General features: G+C 49.7%; 1 protein-coding gene across 1 annotated transcript; it reads right to left on the bottom strand.

The window, feature by feature from the left end:
- Positions 1-15,689: 15,689 nt before the first annotated feature.
- Positions 15,690-24,425, bottom strand: Ccne1 (cyclin E1). Its single transcript, XM_048329719.1, has 12 exons — positions 24,324-24,425; positions 23,798-23,849; positions 23,589-23,676; positions 23,290-23,361; positions 19,892-20,040; positions 19,622-19,757; positions 19,133-19,279; positions 18,227-18,322; positions 17,795-17,929; positions 17,573-17,684; positions 17,289-17,446; positions 15,690-16,196 (listed from the first exon to the last, which is right to left on the bottom strand). The coding sequence occupies exons 2-12, from the start codon at positions 23,818-23,820 to the stop codon at positions 16,068-16,070; spliced, it is 1,245 nt and encodes a 414-aa protein (XP_048185676.1). The 5' UTR covers positions 23,821-23,849; positions 24,324-24,425; the 3' UTR covers positions 15,690-16,067.
- Between the last annotated feature and the right edge of the window lie 1,395 nt (positions 24,426-25,820).

Genomic DNA, 25,820 nt, shown 5'->3' with positions numbered 1-25,820 from the left:
ACAAATACAACGGGTGTAATTAGGCCTTTTCACAAGAACAACAGGTGGTTTAGTCTAAGAAATATTTGCTCCTGGACAGAACAGCTTCAGGGAAGACAATCAGACCTCTAAAACTGTTGGGCAGACACCAGCCAGTCCTGCCTCTCCCTCTGCCTCTGGGTGACTCCCTCTGGAGATGGCAGTCCCTAAAGCTGGGGTCAGATGACCCAGGTCCTCCTCCTAGATGGCAGATGAGGAAACCAGCCCAAAGCAGGCTAGAGGTTAGCCCACACGGACGCTGCACCCCAGGCTAACCCTCCACTCCCCAGCAGCTCCCTCAGAGCCTGTCACCCCGGCACAATCCAGGTGCCCAGCTGGGGCCCACCACCTCTGCCATCTCACACTGGGCTTCCAGGATGGGGGAGGATGGAGGGGAGGGCTCCCCTGGGGCTTGAACTCAGGGCCTGAACTCTGTCGCTGTGCATGTTTGCTCAAGGCTGGTACTCTACCACTTGAGCCACAGCTCCACTTCCACCTTTTTAGTGGCTCACTGGAGAGAGGTCTCTTAGATTTGTCTGCCCACATTGGCTTCAAACCATGATCTTCTAGATGTCAGCCTCCTGAGTAGCAAGGATTACAGGCGTGGGCAACAGGGTGTCCAGCTAGCAGGGGGAAGAGGGCTCTTTTGAAGGGAAGAATCACACGCCGTGACAAGCCTAGTGATGAACACATGGCCCTGGCATCCTCCTCCTGATTATGCACAATGCAAACCATCAGAATCGGAGTGACTCGCTGCTCATCAAAAGCTCTGCGGGCAGAGGCAGCAAGGCTGCCCGGGCTCAGCGCACATTGCCTCTGCCTTTGTATTCGCTTCCCAGCCCCGTGCAGCCCATGGGTCTCCTCCCTCTGACAGTGTGCCTTCCTGACGGTGGGGACCCCTCTGTGCTCTATTTGAAAGGATTAATTAACCTTGTGAGATTGAGGCAGGGGGACTCCACCTGGCTATTTAACGGCATGGAAACTCACCAGCCTATTTCTAGCTCACAGTGCAGACCATATGGCATTTCAAAGAACAGAAGTTGAAAGTACAGTACATATTTATTCTTTCCACAGAAAGCATAAAAGGGGTCTAAGTATATTATTAAAGCCTATATGTACGGGCATGTGTGCATGTGTCTGTGTGTGAGTGCGTGTATGTGTGCGTGGAGAGAAAGCTGAAATCCAATCCAACATAGGGAAAAAAAATGACACAGATTTATTTTCATCTCTCTGCCAACCTACCCCGTAGCAACAGTGAAAACTCGGTCTATGTAAACTTGAGAAAACAAGAAATATTTTATCATGTCGTTTCAACTCGTGGCTATTGCCAATTTCTCTCTCTCTTTTTTTGAAACACTAGCAGTGTTTTCCAATCAGCAGGGCAGACAGAGGAAAAAGGAGAGAAGCAGGAAGTAGATGACACTAAAAAAGACCAGGCCAGCCAGTTCAGAGGCTCATGCTGTAATTCTAGCTATTCAGGAAGCTGAGACTAGAGGATCATAGTTCAAAGCCAGCAGGGGCAGGAAAGTGCATGAGATTCTTATGTCCAGTGGGCTACCAAAAAGCTGGAAGTAAATCTGTGGCCCAAGTGGTAGAACATCTGTCTTGAGTTAAAAAGCTAAGGGACAGCACCCAGACTCTGAGTTCCAGCCCCAGTACTGGTGCATGTGTGTACTTGTGTGTGCACACACACACGCCCAGGACACATGAATGGTCCATTGGGCCACAGCCCAGGACCACAGTTCTGATCCATAAGTGCCAACATCTCAAGCAACACTGGCTTCCCAGGAGTATTGTAAGAAGAATCTAGAACTGTATGGAAAGTACTGGAACCATGCTTGCAACAAAGCAAGAGGCATCATCTGCCTTACCTGCAAAGTCCTAAGTTTGGAAGGGAAGTCTGTGCATTTTCTCCCCTTCCCTCTCTAGGCAGCATCCTGAATCTCTGTCCAAGTGACTGGGTTGTATGAACGCCATCCTAAGTGGTCATGTGACCCCAGGCAGGCCAATGAGCTTCAGCCCTGAGAGTTTTACTAGAATGATTTGAGCTTGTTTTCCACCTTTTGTGGACAAAAAATAAAAATAAATTAACTAAATAAAATCTAAGGATAGGAGAGTCTGGCACAGAGGTGGTCTATGTCTAATGGACAACTCAACTCTCCTAAACAAGGATCAAAATTAAAATTTTTAAAATAAATAACAATTTAAAAGAAAAAATATGGGCTGGGGATATAGCCTAGTGGCAAGAGTGCCTGCCTCGGATACACGAGGCCCTAGGTTCGATTCCCCAGCACCACATATACAGAAAACGGCCAGAAGCGGCGCTTGTGGCTCAAGTGGCAGAGTGCTAGCCTTGAGCGGGAAGAAGCCAGGGACAGTGCTCAGGCCCTGAGTCCAAGGCCCAGGACTGGCCAAAAAAAAAAAAAAAAAAAAATAGATTAAGTAATCTGGTTAGCTTCACAGCCCAAACCCAGCTTTCCTCTCTTGACAAAGCCATGGGTGTGATCCACTCTAAAGAGAACACAGCTGAGAACAGACAGCATGTGCGCGCACACACACACACAATCGATTAGTTCTTAGGCACTGCAAGTCATGAGAAATCTTTGTCTACTGTGTGTGTGTGTGTGTGTGCATGCGCGTGCTTAAACTCAGGGGCTGAACTCCATCTCTGAGCTTTTTTGCTCAAGACTAGCATTCTACTACTTGATCCATAACTCCACTTCCGGAGGTTGTAATCTGAGAACTGAGGTTCAAAGTCAGCCTGGGGAAAACAAATCTGCAAGACCATTATCTCCAGTTAACCAGTGAAAGCCAGGAGTGGAGTTGTGGCTCAAGTGCTAGAGCATCAATCTTGAGTGAAAAAGCTAAGCTAGAATACAAGGCCCTGAGTTCAAGTCCCCATAACTCCCCCCGCAAAGTCTATACATTAGCTTTAGATTTGTTTCAAAGATCTTATGCACTTTTGTACATTTAATGCATAAGTACTTCAGTATTGCACAAGATACCCTATTTTTATTAAATTCTCAAGAACTATATTATTTTTATAGAGGAATAATTATTCACTTTATATTCTAACCTAAAGCAAACAACCCTTGTGACTCTCCAACTAGGTTAATTAACCCATTGGTCTATGTTTTTTATTTGCTAGGTTGGTGAGCACTTGACAATAATGTCGGAATTGCTTTCAAAACTCGATCTTCCATATCTCAGCCTTCTGAGTAGCCCCGGATTACAGGTATGCACCACTCGCGCCCAGTTTTTCTGAATTTTTTTTTTATTTATTTTTTTTTTTTGGCCAGTCCTGGGCCTTGGACTCAGGGCGTGAGCACTGTCCCTGGCTTCTTTTTGCTCAAGGCTAGCACTCTGCCACTTGAGCCACAGCGCCGCTTCTGGCCGTTTTCTGTATATGTGGTGCTGGGGAATCGAACCTAGGGCCTCGTGTATCCGAGGCAGGCACTCTTGCCACTAGGCTATATCCCCAGCCCCCAATTTTTTTTTTTTTAATCTGAAGTTGACTGAATCTCTGGGTGTGTTCATGGCAAGTGTGGACGGTCAACTACTTCAAAGTTGTAGCCATACTTTAAGGAGAAAATTAAGTGATATAAAGGTTGCAAGCTGTGCTGGGAATATGACCTAGTGGTAGAGTGCTTGCCTCGCATACATGAAGCCCTGGGTTCGATTCCTCAGCACCACATATATAGAAAAAGCTAGAAGTGGCACTGTGGCTTAAGTGGCAGAGTGCTAGCCTTGAGCAAAAAGAAGCCAGGGACAGTGCCCAGGCCCTGAGTACAAGCCCCAGGACTGGAAAAAAAAAAATTGCAAGCCAAGCCAGGTGCCAGTGGCTCACATCTGTTGTTCTAGCTTCTCAAGAGGCTGAGATCTAAGGATCCAGGTTCAAAGCCAACCTGGGCAGGAAAGTCAGCGAGACTCATTTCTCCAATAAATTACCAAATGAAGCAGAAAATGGCTCAAGTAGAGTGCTAACTTTGAGCAAATATAAGCTCAGGGACAGAGCCAGGCCCTGAGTTCAAACCCCACAATGGGCTTGAAAAAAAGAAAGAAAGAAAGAGATGGGGGAAAGGAGGGGAGGAGGAGGGAGGACGGAAGGAAGGAAGGAAGGAAAAAGAAAAAAGTAAAGTAAATGATCAGAAGTCAAAATGCCAAAGCAAGGAGTGCCTTCATCTAGAGCACCGAGCCCAGAGCAGTGGGTCTCGGGGTACTGAGTGCCGGCTCAAGTTCCCAAAGCACTTGGCAAAGCATGCCTGGCCTGCAGGTACTTGAGTAGCTATGGCCGCACTGTCAAATTACTCATACAGAAGAGAATTAAAGCCGGAACCAGAAAAGGAGAGAGGCCTGTCAGCAGCAGCCCAGAGGCCAGGGGCCATGGGGCCTGGGTCACAGGAGAACAGTAGGCGCATGCAGAAAGGAACAAGTACACCTCGGGGTGCGGGTGCAGTGGAATGGGGGGAGGTCCACCTGTCCGTCCACTCTTTACCCAGTTCTGTCCCTCCAAAGCAAAGCTGTCACCAAGCTAGCCATGCACTTAATCAGGACCTGCAGGGAAAAGGCCTAGGACAGCGAGGCGCCTGCGCATTGCCTCCAGGCCCAGGTCGCCCGGTAGGGCACCTGCGCATGGCCAGGCCCCGCCCCCTCGAGAAGCCGACCTCCCACCTGCATGACACTAAGATGACTCGCACCCCAGCCACTCTGGCAGACCACGCCTCCGCACCAAGCGCGATTTCCCCCAGCTCCGTCGTAGTCTGGCTCCACCTCCCACCACTTGACCACGCCCTCCACCTCGCCCGCCTTTCAGAGGCGCAAACTGACCCCGCCCCTATAAGATGGCCACGCCCCTTCCCAAGCGCGCTTTGCAGAGCTCATGACCGCTTTGACCACGCCCCCTGGTTCTGCTAGCTCCTTTGAAGAACCCCTCCACTCCCCTCCACGCAAACCTGGTCCCGCCTCCCACCACTCTGGCCCCGACCCCCTGTGGCGCTCTCTGGGACCCAAGCGTCCAGCCAGGCGGCGGGGGCTGCTTTCTCGCACCCTCACCCTTGACCCCACACAGCGCCTACAACCAAGCCTCGCCCAGGGAAGAAGCCGTCCGCCGCAGCCATCTTTAGGTGGACATCGGGGCCGCGCGTTTCAGCGCTCCGTTCTCCCGCGCAGCGCCGCCGTCGCCGCTGGGGGCGGGGCCGAGGCGGAGCCATCACAGGGCGGGACCAGCGGGGGAGGGAGGTCACGTGGGTAAACACGCCGCACGTGGAGCGCGGTGGGCGGGGCCTGCAGGAGCCTGGGGACCGCGGTTCCTGGACTGCGGCTGCGCGGGGGCGGGGTCGGAGCCGGCTTCCTACCCTGGCCGAAGGCCGGGTGGTGCCGGGGACTCCCGGCGATGCCTCTGCCGGGCCCAGAGGATCAGGACGCCTAATGAACCCGGGAGGCGGGCGCCGTCCCATCTCACAGACTGGGGAGTTAAGGAACTTGCACAAAGCCACGTGGCTGGAAAGTGCTACCATGCTAGATGGTATCTCGGTGCTGGGTCTTAGCCGGCGGATGGGGGACGCAGGATCCGAACTCCTGGGAGTCCCTGCGGCCCTGTCCCTGCGAGCGGACTAACCCGGCGCTTGCCGGCCTAAAGTCCAGGCTTCTGGGCGGCGCCCGGCGAACTCGCGAGAGCTCGGTTCCCTCCCGGACGGCTTCCGTCTGCTCCCCGGGGTCGGGGCGGCCCTTTGCCGGGCAGTGGCCCGGCCCCCTAACGGGCTCCTTCCTCCCCCTTTCTCCTCCTCCGCCTGAGTCTGCGCCGCGTGACCGGGCAGGGGTGGCGGGAGGCGCCTCACGCCGAGTCCCGCCAGGCCTGGGGCCCCAGCCAAGCGGTCAGCCCCGACCAGCCGAGGGGCCTAGGAGGGGGACAGGAGCACTCCGGATCCACACAAAGAGCATCTTCCTTCCAGGCAGAAGAGCTGACTGCCAGGCTCCGAGGGAGTGAAGAGGCCTGCCTTGCAAATCCCGTGTGGGCGTGAGGGGTGGGGGGAAATCAAGGCAAGACCAGGGGGTTCCAAGATGACACCGGGACCCCCACCAACCGCGACGGGGAGGGTGGCTTGGGAACTGGCGAATAGATGTCTCCTTAACCCAGCCCATGCTGGGCATGTGTGCCCTTGAATGTCCTTGCGCCTAAGTTGACTCCTCTGTCTGTGTCTGTCTCTATCTGTCTCTGTCTCTGTCTCTCTCTCTCTCCCTCTCCCCCTCTCTCTCCCCCTCCTATCCTCTCTCTTAACTTAAACTCAGGGTCTGGGCACTGATCTTAGCTTTTTCACTCAAAGCTAAAACTCTACCACTTTAGCCACTGCTCCACTTCTGACTTCTTTGGGTAGTTCCTTGGAGCATCTCAGTAAGAATCTCATGGATTTTCATGCTCCAACTGGCCTCAAACTGTGATCCTCAGATCTGAGTAGCTAGGATGACAAGAGTGAGCCACTAGAGTTCCCCAGAGGTGGAGTTTTAGGGTGGTGGTCCCGTGTCATTTCGTAAGAGTCTTCGTTTCTGTAATTGCTGTTTTTCACAAATCAGTATCCCTTCCTCTTCTGAGCTGTGGGGCAGTGTACTGACTCCAGCCCTGCCCCAGAGATTGACATGCCACATGCCTAACCAGTCCAGCACTGCATTCCTTTAGTCATAGTAAATAGCAACTCAAAGTAGACCAATGGGACTCAGTCCCCTGGACTTCTGCTAGAGACTGGGAAGGAAGTACTTGCTGATAGGAATGTCAGCTTGGAGACACTGAAGAAAGAAGTCGGCACTGAACAAAGCAGGACTGAGCACAGAAAATTCCTGATGATAGCCTATAAACATGCAGATCCAGCCAAACCTGCAGGTGCCCCTTGGCTATTTATTCCTTTGAATGCATATAATAGTAGATACCCTCTTTTTTCTCCTCTTGGCAATTTAAATTATATTTCACAACAGAACTTTTATCTCAATCTGGAAGACCAAAGACTAGAGTCACCATTTCTGGGTCATCAGAGTCAGAACTAGTCTGTAATTGACAGGGACTTCTGTCTGTCTGGCCCCTCTCCTAACCAGTGTGATGACTTTGACTTGTGTGTTTGTGATGCATCTTCCCTCTTGTGCATAATATAGTTGTAATTATATTCCCAGGTCCAAGAAGAAAGGTTCCTAGCAAATGTGTGTGTGTGTGTGTGTGTGTGTGCGCACACACCAACCATTGGGCTTAAACTCAGGCCTGGGGGCTATCCCTTAGCTTCTTTGCTCAAGGTGAGCACTCTACCATTTGAGTTGCAGTCCCACTTCTAGCTTTTTTTTATTTTTTAGTAGTGTATTGGAGATAAGAACTTCATGGACTTTTCTGCTTGGACTGGCTTCAACCCACGATCCTCAGATCTTTTTTTTTTTTTTTTTTTTTTGCCAGTCCTGGGCCTTGGACTCAGGGCCTGAGCACTGTCCCTGGCTTCCTTTTTGCTCAAGGCTAGCACTGTGCCACTTGAGCCACAGCGCCACTTCTGGCCATTTTCTGTATATGTGGTGCTGGGGAATCGAACCCAGGGCCTCATGTATACGAGGCAAGCTCTCTTGCCACTAGGCCATATCCCCAGCCCGATCCTCAGATCTTAAACTCCCGAGTAGCTAGGATTATAGGCATGAACCACTGGTTCCTGGCCCTTAGCAAAAGTTGATGGAAAGAGATCATGAATCATGACTCTTGTGGATGGTAAAGGGTTAAGGACTCAAAAATTAAGAACTAGGGGCACCAGTGGCTCATACCTGTCATCCTAGATACTGAGGAGGCTGAGAACTGAGGATTGCACTTGGAAGCCAGCCTAGGCCATAAAGTCCACAAGACTCTTGTGTCCAGTTAACCAGCAAAAAGCAGAAGTAGAGATGTGACTCAAGTGGTAGAGCACCAATGAATGAAAAAGCTAAAGGGACAGAGCCCAGGCCTCAAGTTTGAAGTTCTAGGACTGGTGCATAGGCGTGTGCGCGCGCGCACACACACACACCTCACACACAACTCAGGCACTTCACAAAGGATGGTGGTTGCTACCCAGCAGTATGGCAGAAGGGCAGAGGGAGAGAGCACAGGAGGTGACAGGTTGCTACTAAGATGCAGATGCTATAATTCCCAAAATGTGCAGCCTGCACATCTGCCCAGAGAAAAAAAGGAGGCCCCGAATCACAAGCTTTGTTATTTTTACATTTTTTGGTGTGAAGGGCCATCTGTGCTAGTTTGTATTTGTCTGGAGCAAACTAGGGTTTGGAGATGAAATTCAAATGCAGGATTTTACTTTGCAGACTGCCATGCTGAGACTCCTCCAGGAGCTAACATGGCAATGCAGATAGACAGACAGATTTTTTTTTTCTTTTGTGCTAGTATTGGGAATTTGAATTCAGGACCTAGGCAGTATCCCTGAATGTTTTTCACTCAGGATTAGCATGCTACCCTTTTGAGCCACACCCCTACTTTGTTTTTCTGGGTGATTAATTGGAGATAAGAATCTCGTGGACTTTCCTGCCTGAGATAGCTTTGAACAGTGATCCTTAGATCTCAGCTTCCTGACTAAAAGTGGCTTTTAGTTTCTGAGCAATTGGAATGGACTTACCTGCTGGACACAGCCTGGGACAACATGCGGTGGCCTTCTGAGTGGGAAACTGAGGCCTAGAGGTGAGGACCAAGCTGAATTGACTTAGATATGCTTCCATACATCCAGCAATTACAAATTCAGATGTGTTTAGGAGCCAGGCAAGGGAAACTATCTTTGGATACTAGGACAACATTCTGTGCCAAATATTAGCAATGGTCAGCCAGGCACTGGGGCTCACTCTTATAATTATAGGTCAAAGCCAACCTTGACAGGAGAGTCCATGCAACACTTATCTCCAATAACCACCAAAAAGCTGGGTGGCAATGTGGTTTGAGTGGTATAGTAACAGCCTTGAATTACAAAGCTAAGGAACAGAGCCCAGGCCCTGAATTCAAGTCCTAGGACCAGCATATATAATAATAATAATAAAGTCAAATCCTGGCTCAAGGCTATAATCCTAGCTATTCAAGGCTGAGATCTGAGGATCACGGTTCAAAGCCAGCTTAGGCAGGAAAGTCTGTGAGACCCTTTTCTCCAAGTAACCACCAGAAAACCTGAACTGGTGCTGTGGCTCAAAGTGGTAGTAGATTGCTAGTGTTGAGTGCAAAAGCATAGGGCCAATGTGTAGGCCCTGAGTTCAAGCCTCTGACTGATCAAAACATAATAATAGCAATAGTCAAATGTTCTTTATTACTAGGAAAGAGAGTCTTTGAAATTGCCAGTCTTTTGAATTGATTTATTTTTATTTTATCTTATTATTGTTATTATATAGATAATGTACAAAGGAGTTACAGTTACATTACTCAGGTGAAGTGTGTGTGCCAGTTGTGAGTCTTGACCTTAGTTCTGGGCACTGTGCTATCCCTGAGCACTCCTGCTCAAAACTAGCACTCTACCACTTGAGTATAACTCCACTTCCTGTTTTTTTTTGTTGTTTTTTTTTTGGTCAGTCCTGGGCCTTGGACTCAGGCCCTGAGTACTGTCCCTGGCTTCTTTTTGCTCAAGGCTAGCACTTTGCCACTTGAGCCACAGCGCCTCTTCTGGCCATTTCCTATATATGTGGTGCTGGGGAATTGAACCCTGGGCTTCTTGTATATGAGGCAAACACTCTTGCCACTAGGCCATATTCCCAGCCCCTGTTTTTTCTTTTTGCTAGTTCATTGGCGCTAAAAGTGTATACATGAAGCCCTGGGTTCAATTCCTCAGCACCACATATATAGAAAAAGCCGGCAGTGGCTCAAGTGTTAGAGGGCTAGCCTTGTGCAAAAAGAAGCCAGGGACAGTGCTCAGGCCCTGAGTTCAAGCCCCAGAACTGGCAAAAACAAATAAACAAAAAAGCCAGACGTGGTGCTTCAGCTCAAGTGATAAAGTGCTAGCCTTGAGCAAAAGGAAACCAGGGACAGTGCTCAGGCCCTGAGTTCAAACCCCAGGACTGGCAAAAAAAAAAGGTCTTACTGGGACTTTTTCCACCTGTGCTGGCTTCAAACCAGGCTCCATAGATCTCTGCTTTCTGAGTAGCTAGCATGACAGGAGTGAGGCACCAGCACCAGCTAAAAGTACATTTCCTTTTAGACATTGCCACCCTTCCCTTCCTCCCTCTGCTTTTTTTTTTTCTTTGCTGGGACTTGAACTCAGCTCCTCCAATTCTCACTTGGCTTTTTGCTCAAGTTTGATGCTCTTGCACTTGATAACATCTTCTCCACTCCTGGCTTCTTTGCTGTTCCTTGGGGATGAGAGTCTCTTGGTGCTGTCTGCTCAGAGTGGCTTTGAGTGTGATCCTCTGATCTCAGCCTCCAGAATAGCCAGGGTTACAGGCATGAGCCACCGGTACCTGCTCTGCCTTTGATCTGATGGGCAAGAGCTAGTGACACAGTCGTTGTCACCCATTCTCTTCTATCCCATCTGAAAACCCAGAGGGCTGTGGTGACTACTGTGGACAGGTGGGCGCACTGCCCAGCCCCTCTGTGCCCAGGGGCTGCCGGCTCATTCTGCAGACTCCTGCAGTCCCTCAGCCACACTGAGTGCACTCTCTAGCCATAGCTGTCCCCATCAGTCAACAAGAACCCCACAACAAGAAAGGAAAGTAACTGGACACCCACGGCTTATGTCTGTCATCCTAGCTACTCAGGAAGCTGAGGTGTGAGGATTAAGGTTCAAAGCCAGCCCAGGCAGGAAAGTCTGTGAGACTCTTATCTCCAATAAACCATACAAATCCGCAAGTGGCACTGTTGCTCAGTGGTAGAGCACAAAGCTTAGGGACAGTGCCCAGACTCTGAGTTCAACCCCCAGGACTGGCAAAAGGAAAAAAAAAAGTGACAAAAGTCACTTTAACCCTGAACTTCCCTGCAGAGTCGTAAGCAGCTTTAGGGAATTGGCAGTGGTCCAGAAAATGATTTTTAAATTAAGGAGGAGGGGGCTGGGGATATGGCCTAGTGGCAAGAGTGCCTGCCTCATATACATGAGGCCCTGGGTTCGATTCCCCAGCACCACATATACAGAAAATGGCCAGAAGTGGCGCTGTGGCTCAAGTGGCAGAGTGCTAGCCTTGAGCAAAAAGAAGCCAGGGACAGTGCTCAGGCCCTGAGTCCAAGCCCCAGGACTGGCCAAAAATAAATAAATAAATAAATAAATAAATAAATAAATAAATAAATAAAGGAGGAAAAATCCAGGCACTGGTGCTATAACTTGTAATCCCAGCTACTCAGTAGACTGAGGTCTGAAGATTGTGGCACAAAGCCACCCTGGGAAGGAAAATCCTGGAGACCCTTATCTCCTAAATGGCACCAAGAAGCTGGAAATGAAGCCATGACCCAAGTAGGAGATAGCCAGTCTTGAGTATAAAAGCCAAGCAAGAGTGTGAGGCCCTGAGTTCAAGTCCCAATTCTGGCACATAGTGGAGAAAGGAAGAGAGGATTTTGTACTAGTCATCTATTTACTGTAGGTCATGGGGCTTGAACTCTGGGTCTAGGCGCTGTCCTGAGCTCTTTTTGCTCAAGGCCCCTGCTCTACCACATCGAACCACAGTTCCACTTCTGGATTTCTGGTGGTTCATTGGAGATAAGGATCTCAGATTTTCCTACTCAGTCTGGCTTAGAACCACACTCCTCAGATCTCAGCCTCCCAAGCAGCTAGGATTACAGGCATGAGACACCAGTGCCTGGCTCTTTATATCTTTCTATTGTTTAATTTATCTCACAAAGAATAGAATTTCTCTGTTCCTGGGGCATGATACCTTGTAAGCCAGTGCAATTGAACACATTAGAATCTTGCAGTAAAATCTGGAATTAGGATGAAGGAGGGGGAAAAAAATAATCTATGCTCATTGAATACAAAATAGGAATTGTCTATCAAGGTAGGCACTGAAGTGTCTGCGGCAAATTACATTTAAGTCTCCATTGTCTCTGGGAGATTAGCTAATGCTTGATTTTAAGTCTAGACAGCTAATACTATTACTCCTGGTTAACTCTGCCTGGCAGGTAAGTGTGTATAACAGATGAATGCATTGCTTGAATAACATATTTGATCAAATAGGACCATTTTTAAAAAAAAATTGAGTGCTTGGTGGCAATTTGAGACCTGTAATCAGCAAATTAGATGATTGCAGCTGTGATAAAAATAGTCTTCTAACAAATGTCCAAAGGTAGAAATGTGATTTGAATTTCAGAAAAAAAAAGGGTGAACGTGTGCTGGGAAAATGCACGCTTGGGTAAATATGATGAGACGTTATCAGATTTGATTTCTTTCCTGTCTTCATGTGGAGCTCTCGTCTAATTCTGCTCAAATAAACTCCAATCTTGTTTGGGTATGAGTTAAGGGATAGAAGTGCATCAGGCAGTGGAAAGTTCCTGGCTCACACTTGTAATCCTAGCTGGTCAGGAGGCGGAGATCTGAGGATCACAATTCAAGGCCAGCTTGGGTAAGAAAATTTGAGACTAATCTCTAGTGAACCACCAAAACTCCCGAACAACATCTGTGACTCAAGTGGTAGAGTGCTAGACTTGAGCAAAAGAGCTCAGGGACAGTGCCCAGGTCTTGAGTTCAAGCCCCAGGACTGGCGCGCTTGTACCCACGTGCATGCACACACACATTCCTGGCTTTACCTCTCTGTCTCAAGTTCTTAGTCCACTTGGAACTGACTGTAATTTGGTGACTCATTTGGAACCAGAGGGTCATGGAGAAGGAATAAACCATCAGAGTTCCACATAGGGGACAGGCCCTCATGCAGCTCCAGCATCCTGCTACTCAGGACTAGAATGTTCTCTAAAGGTCCAGGGGCAAAAAAAATTTGAGAGCAGATGCAGAAAAGGTATTGGGAGTGAGCTGGGGAGAGGTGTGGCCTCCTCTGGGAGGGCACTCTAGCTTCTGTCCCGATGATTGATTTTTTTTTTTCTGTCTTTTCCTTCCTTTCTTTTCCCTTCCTTCCTTTCCTTTTAAATTTCTGTCAGTATACTTGAAATCAGTGCTTAGGTGCTGTCCCTTAGCAAGGAAAAATCCTTTGAGCCAGGCACTCTACCACTTGAGCTACACCTCCACTTCTGGCTTTTTGCTGGTCAATTGGAGAGATGAATTTTTCAGCTTTGTCTCACCAGGCTAGCTTCAAACCTGGACCCTTATATCTCAGCTTTCTGAGTAGCTAAGATTACAGTGGGAGCCACTGGTGCCTAGCAGAGGTGTTCTGTAAGAGCCATGGGTAGTGGTGCATGCTTGTAATTCCAGCAGTCACTCAGCAGAGCATCAAGAGTTACAGGTTAGCCTGGGGTACCTGGTGACCCCATCTCAAGAATAAAAATTAGTCTTAAACTTACATGTTAATGTTTTCCAAAGATAAACTTTATTTTTGGTGATGCAGGGGCCATCGTGTTTGTGTATGCGAGTGTATATCCCAGTACTGGGGCTTGAAGTCAGGGCTTGGGCACTCAGGGCTTGTTTGCTCAAGGCTGGCGCTCTACCACTTGAGCTGCAGATCCATTCTGGCTTTTTGGTAGTCAATTGGAGATCAGTGTCTCAGATTTTCTTTTTGCCAGTCCTGGACCTTGGACTCAGGGCCTGAGCACTGTCCCTGGCTTCTTTTTGCTCAAGGCTAGCACTCTGCCACTTGAGCCACAGCGCCACTTCTGGCCGTTTTCTATATATGTGGTGCTGGGGAATCGAACCCAGGGCGTCATCTATGGGACACAAGTGCTCTTGCCACCAGGCCATATTCCCAGCCCCTCAGATTTTCTTATCTGAACTAGTTTTTTTTTTTTTTTTTTGGCCAGTCCTGGGCCTTGGACTCCGGGCCTGAGCACTGTCCCTGGCTTCTTCCCGCTCAAGGCTAGCACTCCGCCACTTGAGCCACAGCGCCGCTTCTGGCCATTTTCTGTATATGTGGTGCTGGGGAATCGAACCTAGGGCCTCGTGTATCCGAGGCAGGCACTCTTGCCACTAGGCTATATCCCCAGCCCCATCTGAACTAGTTTTGAACCATAATCTTCATATCTCAGCCTCCTGAGTACTAAAATGATAGTAGACATGAGCCACAGGTTCTCAGCTGGGCCATCCATTCTTTAGATTTGGGAAAACGGGTCACGTTAAAAGATATATACCGGGGGCTGGGGATATGGCCTAGTGGCAAGAGCGCTCGCCTCGTATACATGAGGCCCTGGGTTCAATTCCCCAGCACCACATATACAGAAAATGGCCAGAAGTGGCGCTGTGGCTCAAGTGGCAGAGCGCTAGCCTTGAGCAAGAAGAAGCCAGGGACAGTGCTCAGGCCCTGAGTCCAAGCCCCAGGACTGGCCAAAAAAAAAAAAAAAAAGATATATACCTATGTGTGTGTGGTTTTTTTTTTGTGTGTGTGTGTGTGTACTCATAGATCATATATATACATGAATACTTTGGGGGTTTATACTAGTGTTTGAATGACTTCACACATGCAAGCAAGTGCTCTTACAGCTAGGCTGTGCCTCTAGACCTATTGGAAGCCTTACTTCCAAGAGGTGTTGCTTTCTGCCTGGGCCTGAACTGCAAACCTGTTTACTTTCTGTAGCAGCTAGAATGCCATGACATTTAGTTTCCATAGAGATAGGAGTCTCTTTTTTTTTGCCTGGACTGGCTTGGAACATCAATCCTCCAATGGTCCTCACAGCTGAGAGGATTTGCATGCCAGTGTACCCAGCTGTTGCTTGTCAAAGGCTCTCGTTAACTTCTGACGGGCCTTGAACCACAATCCTCCTGATCTTACCTCCCAAGCAGGTACTTATAGGCATGAACTACCCACATTGGTTATTTTTGACTTTTATTTTTATTTTTTTTTGGCCAGTCCTGGGCCTTGGACTCAGGGCCTGAGCACTGTCCCTGGCTTCTTCCCGCTCAAGGCTAGCACTCTGCCACTTGAGCCACAGCGCCGCTTCTGGCCATTTTCTGTATATGTGGTGCTGGGGAATCGAACCTAGGGCCTCGTGTATCCGAGGCAGGCACTCTTGCCACTAGGCTATATCCCCAGCCCTATTTTTGACTTTTAAATAGATCTAGGGTTGGGCGCTGGCGGCTCATGTCTGTAATCCTAGCTACTCAGAAGGTTGAAGATCTCAGGATCATGGTTCAAAGCCAGCCTGGCTATTTCCAATTAATCGCAATAAGTCAAAAGTGGAGCTGTGGCTCAACTGGTAGAGCTCTAATCTTATGCAAAACCTCAGGGACAGCACCCAGACCAAGTTCAAACCCCAAGATCAGTACAAAGAAAAAGTTCTAAGCTGAGTGCCAGTGGCTCATGCTTATAATCCTAGCTACTCAAAAGGCTGAGATATGAGGATCATGGGTCAAAGCTAGCCCAGGCAGAAAAATCTGTAAGACTTTTATCTCCACCAAAGTAAAAAATAAAAAGCCAGAAGTGAAGCTGTGGATCAAGTACAGCACAACTCTTGAGCAAAAGAAGCTAGGAGCAGTGCCCAGGCCTTGAGTTCAAGCCCTAGAACTGGCACCAAAAATGAGATCTAGAGCTAGAGGTATGGCTCAAGTGGTAGAGCACCAGGCAAATAAGCAAGCTGAATTCAAATTCTGGTAACACACAAAATGAGTACAGACATATTTCAAACATAGTATCACTTTATTAAAAATGGGTAGACATAGCAGCAATTACAAAACCAAAGTTCATAAAGGCAAGGGACAGCGGGCTGACAATGTGAAGGGACAGGCCCCACCCCGCTGACTGTGGGGAAGGGGCCTTGAACTCAAAGCCGCAGTCCTCTGTGGGGAGTCAAGGACACCATCCGTAGCAGCAAGGGAAGCACCCTCGGGTGTTCTGGAGGTGGCTGTTGTCCTTGACCACGTGTTCCGTAGAAGACGCTGCCCCTGTCCACGCCACCCACACAACTTCAGTAGAACGGGGCCCGTCACTCACTGAGCATCTGCAAAAGCTGAATGGCAGCAGAGGAACATCCAGGCCTTTCTGCACACCATCTTTGGGTGTCAGGCCTCCTCCTCCTCCTCCAGCTCACTCTGCTTTTTAATACTCTGCGGAGGGGTGAGGAGCCCAGGGGGCATAGGGGACAATCTGTGGTGTTCTGACAACTCGGATTTCTTTGCCTGGGCTTTTTCCTGTGGGTGGAAAGAAAGGATAAGGATGTGGGCTTTTCTTGATGTTTGGTTTTGTTCTTTTGGTCTGAGACCAAAATTTGAACTAGGTATCTAATGCTTCTCATTGGCTGGAGCTCCACCACCTGAGCCACACCTCCAAGCCCAAAGGTATGGCTTTGTAAGAAATGATTCGTATAAAATAACTGGGATGAGTTCACATGGACACCTTATCTCTCAAGGGTTGGGAATCAATATGGACTTGAAGAAAAGATCAAACCAAGCCAACGCTTTGTAGCTCATGACTATCACCCCAGCTACTCAGGAGGCTGAGAGCCAAGGATCATGGTTTGAAGCCAGCCTGGGCAAATAATCAACGAGACCCTTATCTTTAATGAATCACCAGAAGTCAGAAGTGGAGTGTTGCTGAATGGTAAGAGCACAGCCTTGAGTGAAAAAGCTAAGGGACAGCATTTGAATTCAAGCCCCAGTAATGGCATAAAAACAAAGACACAAGGCACCCTAAAACTAGCTGGTTACCAGTGGCTCATGCTTATAATTCTAGCTACTCAAGTGGCTGAGATCCTTTTAAGTAACAACTAAAATAAACTAGAAGTGGAGCTGTGCCTCAAATTCAAATGGTAGAGCATTAGTCTTGAGCAAAAAAAAAAAAAAAAAAATTAAAATTAAAAACAAAACAAAACCCCCAAACCAAATCTGTAAGTAAACTAAAAATTTAAAGACTATTAGAACAAGCGAATCTTTCCCTTGTATGTATTTCTTTTGAGTGTGGGTGTGTTGGTCCTGGGGCTTGAAGTCAGGTCCCACACACTGTCCCTGGGCATTTTTGCTCAAGGCTGGTGCTCTATCACTTGAGCCACAGCTCCAGTCCAGCTTTTTTGCTGCTTAATTGGAAATAAGAGTCTCACAGACTTTCCTGCCTGAGCTGGCTTTGAACTATGATCCTCAGATCTCAGCCTCCTGAATAGCTAGGATGACCAGCACGAGCCACTGATGCCAGTGCCCGCCTGTGTGTTGTTGAGTGAGAGGGAGAAAAAAATCAAACCCCAGGTGATCCAGATCCTGCCTGGAAGGCTTGATGGGCTGGGTACTGACCAGCAGGTCCAAGCTGTTGGCATGGGTCTGGATATTATGTGCATCTTCGCATGGGATCCCCCGGAAGTGCCTCAGCTTACAGCTTGGCGTCTCCTGGAAGACTTCGGCAAAGGGCGTCATCCATTCAGCACATTTCTTGATGTCCTCCCACTGATACCCTGCCATGAGAATCGGTGCATGCTCACCTGAGGCTGCATGCATAAGAAACAGCGCAGGTGCAGTCTGAGGCTGCAACCAGTGTTTTGTAAAGTGACTGTCTTGAGGATGGCTGGATAGCACCTTACCTGAAACCTTCGCCACCAAATCGGAAGAAGAGAAGTGGAACAAGGCAGCAGCAGCAAGCACCCCATAAGGAAACTCTAAGCACTCAACATCCAGCATGCAGAGATCCAGGAGCTAGGGAGGAGGGGGAGAAAACCCTGAGACAGATGCCGGCACAACGTGCTTCCCGTCACTGGAGTGGAACTGTTGGGGTTGGGAGGCCCCGATGCAAGGGGACCACTGACCTCTGCGACCTGGATGAAGATCTGCTGGGGATACTGAGGCAGCAGCACCTCACACATGTTGTTCAGAAATGCAACCTGCATGTACACGTTCAGCCAGGACACGACAGTCAGAGGGCTCAAACGCCAGTTCAGAGCCTAGAGGAAGACAGGAGACAAACTGATGGAGGAGGACTTTGGGACACAGCCAGGCACCATGTCACCACGTGTCTAGCTTTGAGAAGACACAGTCACACTTCAGAGATGGCTCAAGTTCACAACTACAATCCAGAACTCAGGAGGGAGGCTGATACGGAGGAGCATGGTTCAAAGCCAACCTGGGCAAGGAAAGTCTATGACACTTATTTCCAATGAAAGAGAAAAAAAAGGATAACCAGAAGACAAGGCCCTGACTTTATATCCTAGAATGGCCATGAGAACCCAGAAAAACATTACCTTCATAATGACCAGTTCCATGGTGAGAATTTCATCTCCTGAGCAGGCGCCGTCCGTGACATAAGCAAACTGATGCAGCTTCGGAGGGTAGATCTCCTGGGAGTACAAGGGAGATGGCATCAGCAAGAGAGCACACTGAAACCATTTCAAACAGTTCAACACTAGTCACTTGTCTAAGAAACGAACCCCCTGGCTCATACCTGTCATCCTAGCTACTCAGGAGGCTGAGATCTGAGGACCACAGTTCAAAGCCACCTCAGACAGAAAAGTCCCTGTGAGATTCTTACCCCTATTTAGCCATGGCGCTGTGGCTCAAGTGGTATAGGTAGAGCATTAGCCTTGGGCACAGAGAGGATTAGGGACAATGCCGAGGCCCTGAGTTCAGGCCCTACAACCGACCAAAAAAAGAAATGAACCGCCATCCCTAAAGAAACAAAACATGGCTGGATGCTGGTGCTCACGTCTATAACCACAGCTACTTGGCTTCTTTTTGCTCACAAGGCTAGCACTCTACCACTTGAGTCACAGCGCCACTTCTGGCCTTTTCTATATATGTGGTGCTGGGGAATTGAACCCAGGTCTTCGGGTATGCAGGGCAAGCACTCTACTGCTAGCCCTTAGCTTTTTTTTTTTCAAATGCTCAACTTCGAGCTTTTTTGCTGGTTAAGTAGAGATGACTCTTATGAGACACTAATGAACTATCAGAAAGCCAGAAGTAGAACTGTTGCTCAAGTAGACTTAGAACACTAGCCTTGAGCAAATAAAGCTCAGGAATAGTGCCCAGGTCCTGAGGTCAAGCCCCAGGACCAACAAAAGAAAAAATATATATGATAGACAGCCGTTCTATCTCTCTGGAGCTCAAAAACAAGCTCTTACTATGCAAACAAGTATGTGATCATCACTTACCTCTAATTTGGCAGCAATAAATAAGGCTGAGATCCCGATGAGCTGTAGGAGGGTTTTCACAATGTTTTCTTGTGTTGCCATATACCGATCAAAGAAGTCTTGAGCCAAGTAAAATGTCTCCCTGTGAAGCTTATAGACTTCACACACCTGGAAAAAAATAATAAATGCACTTTAAAACAGATACTTGAAGGAAAAAAAAAAAGCCAGGAAGTGGTGGCTCACACCTATAATCCTAGCTACTCAAGAGGCTGAGATCTAGAGGATCATGGTTTAAAGCCAGCCTGGGCAGGAGTCTGTGAGAATCTTATCTTCAGTAAACAAGCTAAAAGCTGGAAAAGCTGTGGCTTAAGTGGTAGAGCACTAGCCTTAAGGAAAGAAAAAAGCTCAAGTGCCTGGGTCGAGCTCAAGCTCCAGTACATACATACACATACCGCATGCAGAAACAGTAATGGCACAGAAGGTTCTAGAAACCACAAAGCCCCAACTCACCTCCATTAGCCAATCCAGAAGAACAGTTCGCATTCTAGCCTGCAGGAGAGGGTGTCTCTGCAGAAAGTGCTCATCCCTTAAATACACATGCTCTTTGTTCAACATAATGTTCCAGACTTCATCTCGATTCGCCCAGCTATAGAAAAAAAAAAAAAACAGAAAAGTCAAATGGCCTGCAGACAGGTGTTAGGATGTATGGCCAGGAGTAAGAACAAGAGTAAGAACACATGTGTGTATGTGTGTGTATCATGTGGCAAAGCCCACACCTACTTCAGTAAAGGCAGTGGTGAGGCTCTGGGTGGTGAACGCTTGCGAGGCTGGAACATGGAAATGGGGAACAGTGACTCCTCATCCTCCTCTTTGTCGGGTGTGGGGATCAAGGAGCAGGGATCTGCACAAACCAAACTGCTATCCCAAGGCTGTCAAAAAAACAACACAATAGGAAATTATTGCTTGTGAAACACCTCATTCATTTTACACTCACTGATTATTTATGAATGAATGAGGCAGGATTTCAACTGGAGTAGTTTGGGGGTGGGGGGAAGGACGGCACCCTAGACGCCTAACATGGTTAAGTAAAATCTATGGGGATCACTTGGGGTTTCCAGTTCCCTTATATTAACAACTTGGGAATCTATGCAGTAAAATCCCTAAAAAGCTAGGAAATCAGCCGAGCAGGGGTTCTTTCATGCTTGTAATCCCAGCTATTCAGGAGAGGCTGAGTTCTGAGAATTGTGGTTCAAAGGGGGTTTGAGTGCAGGAAAATCTTTGGGAATCTTATCTCCAGTGAACCACTAAAAAGCCAGAAGGAGGCTGGCTCAAGTAGTAGAGTGCCCCTGGGCACCAGTGGCTCACGCCTGTAGTCCTAGCTACTCAGAAGGCTGAGATCTGAGGATTGCAGTTCAAAGCCAGCCTGGGCAGGAAAGTCTGTGAAACTCTTATCTCCAACAAAACTACTTAGAAAAAAGCTGGAAGTGGCACTGTGGGTCAAATGGTAGACCACTATCCTTGACCCAAAGAGACTCAGGGACAGCACCCAGGCCAAGTTCAAGCCCCAGAACCAACAAAAAAGTAAAAACAAAACAAAACAAAAAGGACTAAGTTTAAAAGAAAGAAGAAAGAAAGAAAAAAGGACTAAGTAAGCTATTAAGTTGCCCTCAGAGGCCCATGTGCTGTTCAGGAGTGGGAAGAGTAAAGCTGGACAAAATTCCTCTGCACTTGACATACACAAAGCATTGGGCATGCAAATTATCTACCACTGTCCCCGCCAACAGCTGTGCCCAAATATTGAGAACAGCCACTTCCTTTCAGTTCCGGTGCTCTGGGCTTGCGAGCAGTGCCTTGATTTAAGTAGTTCCCATTCAAGAGTGCACTCAAGCTGGATGCTGGTGGCTCACCCCTGCCGTCCCAGCCACTCAGGAGGCTGAGAAATCGAGGTCGACAGGCTTGAAGCCAACCAGGAAGTCAGTGAAATTCTTTATCTCGAACTTACTAGCAAAAGTCAAAAGTAGAGCTGTGGCTTAAGTGGCAGAGCAGCAGCCTTGAGCAAAAAAGCTAAGGGATAGTACCCAGGCCAGGTTCAAGCCCCAGTACCAGTACAGGCATGCATGCACATGCACGCGCGCGCGCGCACACACACGCACACACGCACACACACACACACACAATGTGAATCTAAGTTCCCAGCCCACTGAATCTAAGTTTTAAAGGCACAGCCATGTGCCAGCCTTCAAGGTCAGATGCTACACTGACAGCCACTGGACAAAAGCAAAGCCATTGAACTTCCCAATCTATAATTCACACACCAATCAGGTAAACCATGAAGTTGGTCTTTTCAAGGGGGGGGGGGCATATGGCAGAACAGTCCACCTATGCTCCAGCTTGAGTCTTTCCTTCAAAAAGATCATCTCTCAAATATTGTTTAGGAAGAAAAGGGCAAGCCGTGAGAGACTGCTAAGTTCCTGACTCCCTGTCCTTTTTTGGGTACCAGTACTGGGACCTGTACTCAGGGCCTATGTGTTCTCCCTTAGCTTTTTTTGTTCAAGACTAGCACTTTACCACTTAGGCCACAGCTCCACTTCTGGCTTTTAGCTTGTTAACTAGAGATAATAGTCCCATGCATCATGTGTCTGCCTGGGCTGAATTGGATCCTCAGATCTCAGCCTCCTGAATGGTTAGGATTACAAGTGTGAGCCAAGGGTCCCCCCCCCCTTTTTGTTTTAACAAAAAAAAATTATAAAATGAAAAATTTCAATTCATATACTGTAGAATTAAGAAAAATGAGGGAGGGGGTAGTTTGGGAGGGGTGGATGAGAATATTGAACGGGATGACATTGATCGAGATATGCTGTATTCATAAACTGCTTTGTTGAATGGAAACTCTGTACAACTACTTCAAAATAATAAAAATGTTTTTTAAAAAATGAGAATTCACCTGCTCACTAAAAAGACAATAAAAATATTATTATCTTGTGAAAATTAGAACAGAATGACATGTGAAATAGCTTTTAGATAGTGCAGAGGTCATTCTCTTCATTAACAATAGTCTCAAAACCAGTAATGGTAGCACATGCCTGCAACCCCAGACTTGAGAGGCCCAAGCAGGAGAATTCTGCATTCAAGGCAGGCTTGGGCTGCTTTACAGACAAGAGTAAAGACATTGCTCTATAAATTGATGGGGAACATTGTAAGTAATCTACTCTACCACAGGTGTAGAAAGGCAGGTAATCCTAGCTACTCAGAAGGCTAAGATCTGAGAATTGTGGTTTGAGGCCAGCTGGGACTAGAAAGTCTATGACAGACTCCCACAGCAGAGTACCTTCCCAGAAATTCTTATTTCCAGGATCTACCGCCCCCCACGTGGCTGGCTGTCAACTCTGTAGTGGTCACCCATCCAGACCAGCTGTCCCTGGCTGCTAGTCATGTGTTGTCCACTGCTGACTCCCTAGGGACCACAGCACAGAGGTTGGATTCTGCTCCTGCTCAGCTTTATCTGTGATAAAGGCCAAAGGCCTGGCTAGTTAGTTTGGAGATAAGCTACTCCTTTACCAGAGTCATAACTACAGGCTCCAGCCATCTCTGGAGGCAGAGATAAAACAAGCTCTCTCTGTAAGGCGCGTTTCACATTACAATAGTACCACATTGGAAAGGCAGAGATCTGGTGAGCCCTCCCTTAGCAGGGGCAAAAAAAAAAAAAAATGTACTCAATCACCAGCAAAGGCTCTGACTAGGGGCAGGTTAAAGATAGGAAGGAGTAGCTTGGTGGCCTGAGGGGATGTTCAAAGCCACAAAGGGGAAGAGGTACAAGAAATCTAACCTAAAGGGGATGGGAAGAAATTCAGAAAGCCCAGAGACAAAACACCCCATGTGTTTATGGAACAAGTGGTTGCAGCCTGGCCTTGATGACTGTAAGCCCAGCTCCTTGGGAAGCTGAGATCTGAGGATCATAGTAAAGCCAGCCCAGGCAGGAAACATCCATGAGGCTTTTGTCTCCAATGAACCAGCAAAAAGCAGGAAGTGGAGGTGTGGCTCAAGAGATAGAACACTGGCCTTGAGCTAGAAGCCAAATGTGGAGAGTGTGAGTGAGGTCCTGAGTTCCAACTCCAGCACCTCCAAGTGGGCCCCCCAAGACACATATAGGCAAGCCCAGCAAAGTTCCCCTGACCTACCTGACTGTCACACTGGCTTTTCTTTGTAGTCTTGTCAATTTTAGCAATTTCTTCATCTGGATCCTGCAAAAACTAAGAAAATACCGAAGACAAAAAAAAAAAAGGGAAAAAAGGCCAACAGAGAGAAGAGACAGGAGGAAAAAGTTGATTAGGGTCTGAGCACCATTTCTATCCTGGGAGCTCCCCTCCCCCACGATCCCCATCGATCCACGTGTGCATAGACCCAAGTGTGGTACCCAGGTAAAATGACGGGGGTGGGGTGCCCTCCCCGCCCCCCACCTGTGTCTTTTGTAGCTTACCACCGCCACATCTGCCTTTCTTTTTCTGGAGCGGACAGTGGACTCGATGCCACCCTCTTCTTTCGCGGTGTCCTGCGCGTCCGCATCCCTGCACAAGCCGGGGGGACCGGGGTGGCGGGGGAGGGGGATGGCGATAAGTGCTCCCCAATCTCGCCGGGCCCTCCCCGCCCAGCCCGTCCCGCAGCGGGGCTCAGGCCACAGCCACTCACCTCTCCTTCAGTTCCCTCGGCATGGCGCGGGGTGGAGGCTCCGACCTGAGGCCTGGCGGGGAAGGGCGGAGGGGGAGCGTGGGGCTAAGCAGCAGGCCGGGTGGGGGACCAGGCCCCGCCGCCCTCCCCGGCCTCCCCTCCCCTCCCCCTCCCGCGCGGGCGGGCGGCGGCGGGAGTCTCTCTTGGCCTGGCCCGCCTTGGAAAATGGCCGATGGGGCCCCGGGTGGCCCTGTCACCCCCGTGGCGCCTCCGGCACGGCCCACGATCCCGAGTCCGAGGTAGAGACGGGGGGAGACGGGGTTCCTCTCCCCCGCTCACCACCACCGCACCCATCTCCTCCAGGGGGCCCGCGCTGCCTCAGTGTCCCTTTCAGGACACCCCCCCCCCAGTCCTGCGTCTCCGGGTCGGGCTTCCCGCTCTGTAAGTCTCGGGGATCCCTCCGACCCCCAAGTCCCAGCGACCCGGCCTCGACCCCCCCCCCCATGCCCCAGGCCCCGGGCCTGGCGGCCCCCAGCGCGCTCCCTACCCGAAGCGAAGTCCGCGGGAAACCGAGGCACAAGCCGGGGCTGGGCAGCGGCAGTGATGGTGGTGATGGTGACCGTGGTGGCAGCGGCGCGATGATGGTGGTGGTGGTAGTGGTGGTGGTGGTGGTGGTGGCGGCGGCGGCGGCGGTGGCGGTGGTGGTGGTGGCGGGATCCGCGCCTGCCCCCTACACCGCGCGGGCGGCCCAGCCGGCTGCTCCTGCGCCCGGCTCAGAGCGGGACATTTAAAACTCCCTGCGCGCGGAACCGGCACGACCCGCCTACGAAGCCCGCCCTGACACCGCCAAAGCCCCGCCTCTCCCGGCCGCGAAGCAGCTGAGCGGCCGCCTCCGGGCCCGGGCCCGCCTAGCGTCCGCCCACGGCACCGCCCCGCCGCGCCGCGCAGCCAGCCCGCCCCGCACCCGGGACCTCGAGGGGGCGGGGCCAACACAAGAGGCGGGGTCTGATTGGAGGGTGGGGGAGTGGGCGTGGCCTGTCGGAGAGGAAGGCGGGGCCGTGTGACAAGGCAAAAGAGCCAGGCGTGGTGGGCGGGGTCTGGCGTGATGGGCGGGGCTACGCGGCCTTGGCGCGCGCGCGCTTGACGGAGGGGAGGGGCGGGCCGCACGCGGGAGAAGCCTGGCGCGGGCGCCAGAGGAGGGGGCGGGGCTTGGAGGCCTTGGAGGCGGAGCTCAGCGGGGACAGCCACGTGTTCCGCGCGGGTGGATTTTCTAGTCCGGAGGGTCGGGGCGGGCTGGGAACAGGTGCAGGACCGTCTGGGTGCAGAGACCCGCCTGGCATCCGCTGTGCCGCGCGTTTTTCCCGCCACATCCCCTTCTCGTTCCCCCCGCCCCCCACCCCTTATGAAGTTTCTGGGACCCTGAATCCAGAGTCTGGCTGTCCCCACGGTCAAGTGCATGGTCCTTCTCAGGAGCTTCAGGCCCCAGCTGCTACTCCTGGCCGTGAGTGCGTTTATCCAGCTTCGCGCTTCCCGTCCATTCATTCTTTCTTTCATTCATTCATTCATTGTACTTTTCAGGGGCCTTCCATATGCTCCTACCCTGCTGGCCCCTCCCCCACGAATTCATCCTTTTGAGTTTGGCCTTTCTGATCAGGGAGAATTCTCGCTGAAGCCACCCCTAATTTAACCCTTCCAAATTATTTATCATCGGGCCTAGCCAGTCCGTCCTGGCCCAAGGAGTCCCCGGATCACTGTTCAATGCCAACCCAGGCAGAAAAGTCCATGAGACTCATCTCCAATGAACCACCAAAAAGCTGAAAGTGGAGCTGTGGCTCAAGAGGTAGAGCACCCCCCCTCGAGAGAAAAAGCCCAAGCCTTGAGTTCAAGCCTCAGTATCACACCAACAACAGAAGAAAAAAAAAGTTAATATGGATAGTTTTACTGCATCTGCTGGACTTTTCCATCGGAAATGGAGCTGGCACGTGAGGTATCAATGATAAATACTTTGGAAAGGTTTAAACTAGAGGTGGCTGTGCTGAGTGAG

This window comes from Perognathus longimembris, chromosome 20, assembly GCF_023159225.1.
Source record: "Perognathus longimembris pacificus isolate PPM17 chromosome 20, ASM2315922v1, whole genome shotgun sequence".
Lineage (NCBI taxonomy): Eukaryota > Metazoa > Chordata > Mammalia > Rodentia > Heteromyidae > Perognathus > Perognathus longimembris.
Note: the sequence above shows the minus strand (reverse complement) of the source record. Positions and strands in the feature narration are given on the sequence as shown.

Bases quoted from the DNA above. Each gene is read 5' to 3' on its own strand.
- Ccne1 (XM_048329719.1), bottom strand. From the start codon at position 23,820: ATGCCGAGGGAACTGAAGGAGAG. The intron at 20,041-23,289 runs GTAGGTCAGGGG...TTTTTTTGACAG, and splicing joins AAAGCCAGTGTGACAGTCAG to CCTTGGGATAGCAGTTTGGT. The intron at 19,280-19,621 runs GTGAGTTGGGGC...ATTTTTTTCCAG, and splicing joins TTCTGGATTGGCTAATGGAG to GTGTGTGAAGTCTATAAGCT.